This window comes from Heteronotia binoei, chromosome 5 (genome assembly GCF_032191835.1).
Source record: "Heteronotia binoei isolate CCM8104 ecotype False Entrance Well chromosome 5, APGP_CSIRO_Hbin_v1, whole genome shotgun sequence".
Taxonomy (NCBI): Eukaryota; Metazoa; Chordata; class Lepidosauria; order Squamata; family Gekkonidae; genus Heteronotia; species Heteronotia binoei.
The window spans coordinates 61,233,920-61,246,560 of NC_083227.1; the positions used below are offsets into that span (position 1 = coordinate 61,233,920).

The following is a 12,641-nucleotide window of genomic DNA, read 5'->3' on the forward strand; positions in this document are numbered from 1 at the left end:
ATTGATTTGTATGAATGAATGAGCCATTGGTCACTACAGAGACAACTATTGCATCACTTGTTAGCTTGGATCCACTCGAGAATTTCACATGTGTGGTGTGAAGAGAGATGTCAATTTTCACTGATTCCTTCCTCCTGCAGCAAAACTCTGACTGCATGCTTATACTGTTCCTAAGAGTCCCCTGTCCCCAGGGAGCAACACCTGGCAAGCATTTTGGACCATAGCAGGAGAATCCTGATTCTGCAAGTGAAAATCCTTTCTGTCCATGGAAACCTTCTAGTGAATCCAAGCCAAAGTTAGTGTGTCACAATACTGTTAAAACTGGACAGCTTGTACATTCAGTCAAGGGTCATCGGATGAAGAGATGATGCACATAGGTGGTGAACAAATTCTAAACCAGAAGGTAATCTGCTACATAGGCTGTGTTGCTTGTGGAGGTAAATACAGCAGAGCCTTCTCAAATGTAATTAGAACAGGAGCCTATCACAAGGTACTTGCTTCACTGTGCTAAGACGTTAGCATAACTTCATGGAAATGTGCGTATTCGTACTAAGTATATTAATCAAACTGTAATATTTAACTTAAATGTTTTAAAAGACTGTAACTCAGCATGGCTGTATGAATATAAATTATATGCTGACTTTGTGAAAGAGGAGAGGTAACATTTGTGTTAAAAACCAGGAGGACCTCCCCACCTCCAGTACACACACAATCTTTCTTGTGATTTAGGGTTGGTTCTCACATCATTTCTCACCTAGGGTCATGATGGGCTTGTGTACTCCCAAGGTGATGTGTGAACCGGCTCTCAGACATATTGTATGAAATTGAACTTGTGACCGTAACTCCAAATCCATCTTGCTGCTTTAATGAAAGAGATGCAAAAGCATCCTGCTAGGAAACTATGCTAATCCCATATTTTATGTTTTAATCACAGAAATAAATGCATTTGTTAAAAACAGCATGTGTAGATGAACATGAAAGCTAGAACGATGAAGATGAAGAATATAGAGGAACAGAAGTAATGAAAGGGGAAAGGTTTAACAGTATGCTTTCAGAAATGTTTAAAAACAAATGTTTAAAATTAAGCTTGCTACTGGGAAATAACATGAAATATAATTAGCCAGAAGAAACCATTTCTCCCCAGTTTAAAAAGGGCAGATGTTCTGTATAAAGCTGCTCTCTCTCACCTCACTTATATAAATGCCAATATCATCTTCATCATCAGTTCTGTAGCACACGGTAAGCCCAAACTTATCTTGGCTGTTCACTCGATGCAAATCCACTTCCTAGGCAGCAAAAAAAACATTCTGAGTTAGACGCTGGTGAGGGTTTATTTTCTTTCTTTCTTTTAAAAAAAGTGCAAATATTTTTCCTTAACTGATCTATTTCCTTTTCTATTGCAAATGATTGGATGAAGTTAATTTACTGAGCAAGAAGTGATTATGGACATGCAATCAATACTGAGGGCAACTGTGACTTTTTCATCGATATGAAGTCATTCTGAAAATAGACCCTTTTATCGACTGGGCAAAAGAAAAATGGTCCATCTCATATGAAAGGCAAGACTAGAAAAACAAAAAAGAGTTGACAAACTTTTATTTCAGTGTTACTACAGAAGTAATGCATTCTCCTTTCATACAATATCATATGTCTCTACTGGGGCTTTGAGGCTAACATGGCAAGCAATCACAGTCTATTATTAGTATTTCGAGGCTGTATGCAGTGCGACTTTGGAATAGTCTCCAGACTTTGTTCCAAAGACGCGGGCCTCAATCCATCTAAAATTAGTCATGACTAAATCATACTGAAAGCAAAGGGGCTTAAATTATATATGTCTAAATTGTTCATTTGTTCCAAAGGGATTTAAGTCATGACTACTTTTAGTTGATCAGATTCTTCATGTGTTGCACTTATGGTTCTGATATCTGCAAGAGGCATGGGTGGGATCAGTCTGTTATAGCAGTGGAACTTCCATCTTTGATTACCAAAGGGATATGTACGTACTTCTGGATTAATTATACTGGTTTCAGAGTTGTATGCCAGTAAGAAAGAAAATAAAGATACTTAACATTGACATAATTTCTTTATATAAACAAAAGCATGGGGGTAGTTATAATATGCTTCAATAACTATTAGGGTTGTCAATCCCCAGGTGGGGGCAGGGTATCCCCCAGTTTGGAGGCCATCCCCCACTTCAGGGTCATCAGAAAGTTAGGGTGGGGAGGGAAATGTCTGCTGGGCACTCCATTATTCTGTATGAAGACCGATTCCCATAGGGTATAATGGAGAATTGATCCATGGGTATCTGGGGCTCTGTGGAGGCTGTTTTTGAGGTAGAGGCACCAAATTTTCAGCATAGTATCCAGTGCCTCCCCCCAAAATACCCTCCAAGTTTCAAAAGAATTGGACCAGGCAGTCCAATTTTACAAGCCCTCCAGAAAGGTGCCCCTATCCTTCATTTTTTCCAATGGAGGAAAGGCATTTAAAAGATGTAAGGTCCCTTTAAACATGATGGCCAGAACTCTGTTTGGAGTTCAGTTATGCTTGTCATAACCTTGCTCCTGGCTCCACCCCCAAAGTCTCCAGATATTTCTTGAATTGGCAACGCTAGTAATAGTGCCTGCTTCCTGTTACTTCATCACAGGTCCTTTCTGAATATATCATGAAGAAAAGTCCAAATTTCATTAACACAACCAAAATGGCAGCTTACTTAGGAATACTTCATACACTGGGAACACACCAGTCTATTAATTATATGTAGAGAAGGAGGGATAATTGCCACACCTACTTCTGGTAAAAAAGGACATAAGCCTGATCTTTTAAACTGCACCAACCACTTAATTCAATGGAGAAATTTCCCCTGTTGGGAAGGGCCAGAGGGCTGACTCTTAGTCCACAGTACAGCTGAGTCATAGGGTTGCCTTGCCAGGTGTCTTCTGCCTGCTGGTGGAGGGATTAGAGGGGTGTTCACAGGGGTGGGCGGGGACATTGGCGATGCATTGATGTTACTTCTGGAAGTGACATCATTGTATCAGGGAGACACTCTACTTTTTGGGCAAAACTCTATGGCAAAAACAGCTACAAAACATAGAAGTTTGCCGAAAAAATAGTGTCACCCCTGGCATTGCTGACGTGATAACATCACTTCCGGAAGTGATGTCAGAAGTGATGCCACTTCCAGAAGTGATGTCAGTGTATCGTTGATGATGCATGGGGACAACTGTTTGGGGGTGGGGTTTCCCCTGCTGGCCACATGGCCGGCAGCAGGTCAGAGCCCACAAAATCACTGGGATCCTCCACCCCCAGCTGGGGACTGGCAACACTACTGAATCGACATTCTGCCACTCCCCCCCACCCCCCGCGACCCTGCTGTTGGACACAGTGAAAAACTTGTAGGGGGTCAGAATGCTGCCATCCTGATGACTTGTGCTCCCAGCCTCCCCCAGAATTTTGGACCACAGCAGGACCACAGGCTACATAATCTGGCTCTTCTGGGTCATATAAACCTATATGTTTTGCACCTGTGTTATACTGCAAGGCGGGCAATGGCCCTAGGGGTCTCAGGGGGTTGGTGCAGTTGTACCAGCATTAGTACCATGATATGGACTGAAGCAGCAGTAGCTTGATTGATGGTCTGCATCCCTGCCCTATAGTGATTATCTCCCACCACTTGGAGTGCCATGTATCCACTTTTGGCTCATACTGATTCATTCACCTTTTGGCTACACTGGCTTATAAATACATATAGAATTTTAGCTCTCCAGATCAGCTACCAAGAACTAGCCAGTGCCTGGAAGCTGTACTCCATGAAAAGAATACCCCCCTGAAAATGTGAATGGATATTTTTGTTCAGTTAAACTTATGGCATTAAGTGCATCCCACCGTATCTTTCATATTAGCTGTCACTCATGACAAAAAGGGGGGTGCCCCTCCCCCTAACTCCCCCAGGGTTAATGCAGTAAGAGAGAGAGGGAAGGGAAGAGTAGCAATCAGTTACATTTTAAAATAGTGGTTTTGCTTTGTAGGTGGGTGGAGACATGGGGAGGGTCAATAACGTTTCTTGTCCGTGGGCCCTCATATCCTAGCTGTCCCACTGATTCTGCCCTTTATAGAACTGTTGAGAAAGATTCTTGATTAATTATTCCCCAACACTATTGTTTTCTTGGCCATCACTATCTCCTATTCAAGATTCTCTTTCAGGAGGAAAGCATAACTGGCATAGCTTTACCTCCTTGCAGAGCTCTGAGATTAAGGGGGAAGGATGGAATGAAAACCATTACTTAGATCCGACAAGGAGAGAAGTTATGAAGCCCACAGGGAACTATATGGTCTCATTACTGTCTGGCATTTTATTTTTAGCAAGGGAAATGGTATGCCTAATAGTGGGATTTCCCACTAGCTAGAGTAAAACAATACATTTTTGGCATGGCTTTTGGAAATATTTGCCCCCAACCCAGCCACACTTAAATTATTCAGTGTCACTTACAGATAAATTTAATTAGAATTACGTCATTAGGTGTGCTGGGCAAACCATAAATGAAGAGTCTTTCCCTAGTTGGAAGAATCATCAGGGAAGGCTGGAAATACCTGCTTTCTGACACTGAAATTATTGAGAAGATTAATATTTAGTGTAGCCTCTGAAGAAAGCTGCTTGAACAAGGGTAGTGAGCAAGCCACCTGAGCTAAAACAGGTTGCCAGAAAATCTTGAGTAATTTTTTTAAAAGATACTGGCTTGAAACGGTATTTTCTACAGCCCAGGACCATGAAATCTCATTTAAATGGCTTGCATATTCATATTTTTACTGTCAAAATTTAGTACAATATACTGAAATCTATATCCAATGCTAGCCACATATATACAACCTCAGTTCTGTAACAATCATGCACCTGCAACTTCCTTGATTTTCATGATGTGCCGATCTATATAATTAAATCCATATCTACAAATTTTTCAGGAATACTAATGGGTGTAGTTGTCTATTGAGCAGTCTTCAATAGGATGTTGAGCAGTGTTCAGTCTAAACTGTGTGTTTGAGCAGCTGCTCATTAACACTGGAAGCCCTGCTCAGCAGCAATCTGGAGCTGCACAGGATGTTGCACTACCCACTGCACAGTTTAAGATTACAGCAGTTATATTCTGCTGAGGATGTGAACTACACCACTCAATAAGGGGAAAATGCTGGGTTGACCTGTTTAGGATTGCTCTGTATTTCATTCCAGATTTGGTGTATTCGTAATGCATGGCTGAAACAAGCCCCCCCTTTTTTGTTTAAATTTTGTTTAAACTTTTTTTGTTTAAACTTTCCTGTTCAATCATGCTTATTGGGTGAAACGAAAACTTTTGAAAACACATTCAGAGTTCAGATGTATTCATGCTCCCACCACTTCATTCCAACTTTCTAGGACTGCAGCAATAAGTCACATGTTCATTGACAAGATCTGAACCTCAGTTACTAACTAGGAATGAGTTCTTTAGCTCATGGTAAACAGCTGATTGGTTACAAAATACATATGCTATGCCAGGGATTATTAAAAGGAAACTATATAACTACAGATGTTCAAAGGAGAAATCTCTGAAACCTCCTAAAGAAATATTATATTTTTATGGAAAGGGTGGGAAAAATGAAAAATTCTCTTAGGTTTTCTTCCAATGTAATCACCTGTAATCCTGTCTTGTTCCCATTTCCCCAAGCATGAAGTCTCATATTGGTGGGCCATTTTGCCTGTGAAATGATGTGTTCATTTGGGTGTAAGAGGAGTCCAGTTTTCAACCCTTTTCATTTGTAATTTTTTTGCCTTGCATAATAATATCTAAATTTGCACTTGAAGATATGCAGGGTTCTGGAGTCAGGATGAACAGTGAGATGGTCATGTTTTCACATGACACCAAACCAGTAAAGCCCACCAAGTAGACTTCAAAGAAGAATAATCAATGATTCCATAAGAGTTTCTTCAAGCTGGATGAGTGAACAACAGAATGGAAAATGAGGTTGAATGTAACAGAATAAAGTTTGAGCTCAGTGGCACCTTTAAGACCAACAAAGTCTTATTCATGGTATAAACTTTTGTGTGCAAGTAGGGTTGCCAAGTCCAATTCGAGAAAAATCTGGGGACTTTGGGGGCGGAACCAGGAGGCATTGGGGTGGAGCCAGGAACAAGGGTGTGACAAGCATAATTGAACTCCAAGGGAGTTCTGGCCATCACATTTAAAGGGACAGCACACCTTTTTAAATGCCTTTCTTCCATAGGAAATAATGAAGGATAGGGGCACCATGTTTTGGGGATCATAGAATTGGACCCCCTGGTCCAATCGTTTTGAAACTTGGGGAGTATTTTGGGGAGAGATACTAGATGCTATACAAAACATTTGGTGCCTCTACCTCAAAAAATAGCCCCCCCCAGAGCCCCCAATACCCGTGGATAAATTTCCCATTATTCCCTATGGGAATCGTTCTCCATAGGGAATAACAGAGTGCCCAGTAGACATTTCCCCCCTGCCCCCACACTTTCTAAAGTGGGGGAAGGGCCTCCAAACCAGGGAATCCCCTGCCCCCTCCCTCTCTCTCACACACAAATACTTACTGGGTCTTGTTTCTGTTACTTGATCTGAATATGACAGCAAAACAAAGGGAGGGGCCGTTTTCTGACGAAACTGTTACTGACCCTTTCCCATGAAGTCCCTCCTGTTTCCTGCTTCCTGATCAGCCTTAAAGGCACATATTTAAAAAATGGACCTGCAGGAGGTCTAAAACTACATGGTGACTGTGGGGGTGGGGCTTCCCAGCCCGCCAGCTGGCTGGAGAAGCCTGTAAAAATGGGGGATCCCCCGCTGGGACCTGGGGATTGGGAAGCCTATGTGCAAGCACACTTCCTCAGACATTCTACAGTGATGCACAGTGGGTAAAAAAAAATCACATATATGCTGATGGTGTACGAACCAGTAATGACTAACCAGGAAAGAGATTTTGAATGGATAGTTCAATAAAAACATCAATTTAGTGTGCACAGGTTGTGAAAAGACAAATTCCAAGCTAGGGATTATTAGAAAAGGATAGAGAATAAAACTGCCAGCATCATTATGCCTTTATATAAAGTCCAGTTGCATTTAGAATACTTGCTGCCTTCAGATGATACGAACAAACACATGTTATTAGTCTTCCCAAACCTCCCGCCCTGGCGGGGGACCCCAGGATTAGCCCCCTTCTCTCCCGCTTTCCAAAAATCTGGAAGCGGGATGGGGGGTATGGCGTCTGGGAGCGATTCCGTTGTGAGCAGTTGCTTAAGGTGGAGAGCTCAGTTCCTCTGCACGAGAAGAGCCAAGCCGAGTCCAGGAACACCTTAAGAGACCACCAAGATTTTTAGGGTTATAAACAGCTTTCAAGATTCAAAGCCCCCTTCGTCTGATCTTCTGAAGGGAACTTTGGTTGCAGTCACACACACAAAGGTAGGAGGGCCTCCTGGAGCGGGGCAGGGGGTGATTGGTAAGTTAACTGCATACTGCCTACCCCTTGTAGGATTGCCGCCCCCCCCCCCCCACTGGCTTTCTGGCTCCTCTTTCACTTCCCAATCCCAGCGTTTACACAGAGAACCTGCTGGGATCAATTTGCAGCTGCTTTACATTCCACAGGCTTCCGTCATCCCACTTTTTCATAATCTTCTTCTTTTTGCACATTTACTTGGAAGCAAATCCCAGTGTTTCAGCTGAGCTTACTCCCTACTAGGTGCAAGAAAGATCGCAGTGCCTCTGTTTCCTGCTGAAGAGAGCTGCCCCAACCTTGTGCACGCTGATTTGGGAGCGCTCTTTGAAGTAGGCATGCTGAATTAAGGCTGCTGTTCTAAGCAGTATTACTGGGTGAACTTGCCGACTGAGCTTAGGCTTGCCAATCCCCAGGTAGGGACAGGGGATCCCCTGATTTGGAGGCCCTTCCCCCACTTCAGGGTCATCAGAAAGAAGAAGGGGGGGGAATGTCTGCTGGCCACTCCATTATTCCCTATGAAGATCGATTCCCATAGAATAATGGAGAACTGATCTGTGGGTATCAGGGCTCTGGGGGGCTGTTTTTTGAGATAGAGGCACCAAATTTGTATCATAGCATCCAGTGCCTCTTCCCAAAATACCCTCAAGTTTCAAAATGATTGGACCAGGGGGTCCAATTCTATGACCCCAAAAGAAGGTGCCCCTATCTTTCATTATTTCCAAAGGAGGGAAGGCATTTAAAAGGTATGCAGTTCCTTTAAATATGATGGCAAGAACTTCCTTTGGAGTTCAAATATGCTTATCACGCCCTTGCTGCTGGCTCCACCCCAATGTCTCCTGGCTCCACCCCCAAAGTCCCCAGATATTTCTTGAATTGGACTTGTCAACCCTACATGTTATGCATGCACCTTCCTGTTCCTTCCTTTAGATGTGGAGCACCACTTAAGGATTCCTGGTTTCAGAAGTCTACAACCAAGCCTCATGTTTTAGTAAACAGGTACCTGGGGAAATGCTTTCATCCTCATAAACTATGATTCTAAACTGGGATTAAAACAAAGGTTTTCAAAGGCAGTAATGTCTCAATCACATTCCATGCGCAAGGCGAGGAGAGAGGAGAAACAGTGAAGGAGCATGTGGGCATGGCAACAAATGGTGTTTGAGACTGTGGTTTTTGCTTTTCATTTCTTTCTTTCTTTCAAATACATTTTATTGTAATTTTACAAAATATATAGCGTACAGATATGAAATGAAGAACTGATGTAATATAAAATCACATATTGCTTATTACAGATAATCCAAAACATTTACGAATAATCAATAATATGAGACAAATGAACCATAAATATATTCAGATTTAGAGATAATAAATTAAAATAAAATAGTACTGAAAATTCCTGTATTTTTGAACTCTAATCACTTTGTTAGCCAAAATGTAAACACTTCTACAAGCAAAGGTCATCTGGAATAACTTCTTGTGAAATGAGATATTCTAGAATAGGAAACTATATAGCATAGATTGAAGTAGGAAGAATAGAGAGGACGTTCTAGTTGGTTAATATTGTCAGAGATTTTAGCCCCCTTTTCATTTCTGATATCTGATTGTAATTATGGAGTCAGTGGAAGTCATGGAGATGAATAAGAGTACAAACAAGACAACTAAAATGATCATAAGACTGAAGCCTCATTTCTACAATGAAAGGCTAAATTGTTGAGGGCGTTTTAAGGAAAAAAAGGATCCTGGAGAGGGGGACATATTTAACTGAGGTACTTAAAATTATGCATGATAGAGATGAAGGGGATTGAGTGAACTTTTCTCCCCCATAATACAAGCATTTGACATTAGTTAATCACGAGAATGAATTCAGGAAGTACGTCTTCATGCAACATATAATTTATGCAATTATCTGTCCTACCATGTAATATTAGGCACTACTTTAGGTAGCATTAAAAGGGAATTAGACAAAATCATGGACTATAATGGCTATTAACAACTATTAACCATAATGGAAAAAGGGAAATGTCATCTTCAGAGGCCTGTTACAAATAGACAACAATGGGGCAATTGTATAGTTTATGGGCTTCCCAGAGGCAAGTTGGGAAGTAGGATGGCTGGACAAGATGAACCTTTGATCTGATCCAGCAGGATTGTTCTTAGGAGTGCCACACAGGGATCAATAGAACTGGCTATGTGCACTGGTTTTTAAAAAAATAGTATTTGATCCAATAAATAAAATTTTGTTACACAGCTTCTATTTCTGCTTGAAGCTTGAATCTTCCATGCACGTCAGCAGCAACCTGATTAAGAAGGTGATAGTTTTAACCCTACCAGATCTTCCTTTACTACCAAAAAATTGTCCTTTGCTTTTCTAGCTTTTTTCTACAGTAATTTGGGGGCATAATTAGCAAGCCTCAGTTTATATTTCTGACCTTGCATATTACTCAGAAGATTAAAGGGTAGCATGGAGGGGATACAGTAGAAGTTCAATCCCTATAAGGTCTTTAATGACAGTAACAGCCCATTTCTAAAACTCCTTGATTATCTGTAACTAGTTTACATCCTTTATTGCCCAATGTTTTAGGCAGCGCTCTGATTGCAAACCAACTTAAAATGCCTGAATCAATTCTTGGCCCACTCATTACTTACTTTGCCTGCATTATAGAACCCTCAGTTCTGCTTTAAATAATACTTTTGTTCACTTAAGAATTTGAGAAAGCTGATAGTTAAAAAAGAAGTAGGACCCAGTGCTGCAACAATGGACATGAAACACATTTATGAATTCCAATATTGTTATGATATGAAGCGGGAAAGCGCACTTGGGGTTCAGACTGAAAGGAGATTACTGGTTTTTCTCTCCTGGCATTAATGCATTAAAAGTCCTAATAACATAATAGTCTACCCTCTGAGCATCTCTCAATTTCAACCTGCAGTGCCATTCACCGGGGAAGACAATAAAACTCGCCGATATGAATAATTTATTGGCATGTCTACATGACAGCTGCCACGATAAGCAATCTCTTGTTATTTACTTGTCAACATGTGTAATTTGTTTTTTTAAAAAACAGAGCAGTAAATGTCAGTGACATTTCAGATGGTATTTAAATGATTTTCAATCAATAGACGCAATTGTGAATGGCTGTGTCCCCTCATCAGGCTCTCCTTTTGTTACAGAAAGGTTGAATGCATCAGTATAATGGCAGAAGTTTTCCATATTTCTAAGGCTTTGCCTTTCCTTTTTCTTAAAAAAAGAAAGAGGGCTTTGGCTGATCAATAACACAGATTAGACAAGGACAGGCAAATCTAGTCACTGGAGTCAATTCTTCAGACAATAGGAAATGAAGTCAGTAGACTCTATGCCTTTAATTGTGGTAAAGGAAAGTAACTGCCTTGGAAAGAGTTCTTTAAACAGCTTTATGCAATTTACAACACAGAAATTTGGAAACACTTCCATTAAGAAGGGTATGTGAAATATTATAATTAATTTACTGTGCATGAATGGTGTATATTATAATTATGGTGAAGGAATACACCAGAGAGTTGAAAATTTAGGCGTCATAGTAAACTCATGATTTATTAAGTGGCATACTATTTTTAAGTACTCAAGTTTATACTCTTTGGCAGTAAGCTTGACTGAATCCTGTGGGAGTTAACTTCTTAGTATAACTGTATAGCAGGGGTGGCCAACAGTAGCTCTCCAGATGTTTTTTGCCTACAACTCCCATCAGCCCCAGCCATTGGCTATGCTGGCTGGGGCTGATGGGAGTTGTAGGCAAAAAACATCTGGAGAGCTACTGTTGGCCACCCCTGCTCTATAGGACTGAGCTGCAAAGCAATAATTGACGTATGGTACAATGATAAATTTAGGTTTTCAATTCAATTTTAATTATTTTTAAAAACTTTCTTTCATTTCCATCTTTGTTCCAAGACACAAATCTAAATGCTCCTTGTTTTTTAAAAATGATATGTAAATATTTGGTTCAAGCCATTTGTTAATAATAATAATAATACATTTTTATTTATACCCCGCCCTCCTCGCCAAGGCAGGCTCAGGGAGGCTTACAGGACATGGTACATACCATGATACAACAACAATAAAATCAAAACAGTAACAATATAAAACTGTTCATATATTAATTAAATTACATAAATAGTCTAAAATCCAATAAAACTTAACGGTGCTACAGACTCAGTATATATAAAGATGGCTTGATGTTACTGCTAAATTCAACTTAAAAGGCTGGTTGAAAGAGGGCGGTTTTACAAGCCTTATGGAACTGGTTAAAGTCCCACAGGGCCCGCACCTCTTCTGGCAGCTGGTTCCACCATTGGGGTGCCATTATCGAGAAGGCCTGCTCCCTAGTTGTTTTTAACTTAGCCTCCTTTGGCCCAGGGATTTTCAGAAGATTTTGTGAACTAGATCTCAGTGCTCTCGGGGGAACATTTGGCGAACGGTACACCAGCCAAATCGCCAACCTCTCTCCAACCTCCCACGCCAGACCGGCACGCTCAATACCTTCGATCTTTGGGGCTGGGAGCACCCTAAAGGAGTAAGCCTCTCATATGAACAACGCCACTTCTCCCCCCCGCCCACTAGTCCATGATTGGTGAAAGACTGAGTAACCCGGGGGAGCTGTTTGTGAGAGGGCCACTGTGCCTCCCTCTCGAACCCAGGGCTCAGTCACGCAAGCCAAGTCCATGTCCTGCTTGAGCAGAAACTCTCGAAGGACAGAGGTCTTATTGTTAATGGACCTGGCATTGCATAACACCAATGACAGAGGCGGGTCATCCAATCTGGTCCTACTACCTGTCACCGTCGGGATGGGGCACAGACTGGAAGGTGGTCGAGCACTAACTGGTCTCGGCCCCCTTCCCTTATATCGTTGTCTGTTCCTACCGCCATACCTCCCCCTCCCCATGAGCACTGGATTCCCTGGGCCAGTCATCCCCTGCTAGCCACCACCTCCAATGCTGACTTCTAGTGCTGACTAGCACCGCCCTCAGGTAACTCCCCAGTCCACTCCACCCTGCCAACTCCCAATTCCAAATCAACCCAATCAAGCCCAGCCCACCAATCTCCCTTAGTAAATTAATTGGTAAAACACATAATTTAAATCTGATGGCAATAATTGACTATAAATCCCTCCCTAATAAACCACCCTCAGATT

At 41.5% G+C, this 12,641-nt stretch overlaps 1 protein-coding gene across 4 annotated transcripts in view; it reads right to left on the bottom strand.

Annotated features, from left to right (window-relative positions):
* PDZRN3 (PDZ domain containing ring finger 3) overlaps positions 1 to 12,641 on the bottom strand; it is a 302,603-nt gene that overhangs the window by 7,907 nt on the left and 282,055 nt on the right. For all 4 annotated transcript variants that reach the window (XM_060239561.1, XM_060239560.1, XM_060239559.1 and 1 more), the window contains one exon: positions 1,188 to 1,286. In XM_060239561.1, the coding sequence (XP_060095544.1) occupies positions 1,188 to 1,286 (99 nt within the window). The remainder of the gene's footprint in view (positions 1 to 1,187; positions 1,287 to 12,641) is intronic.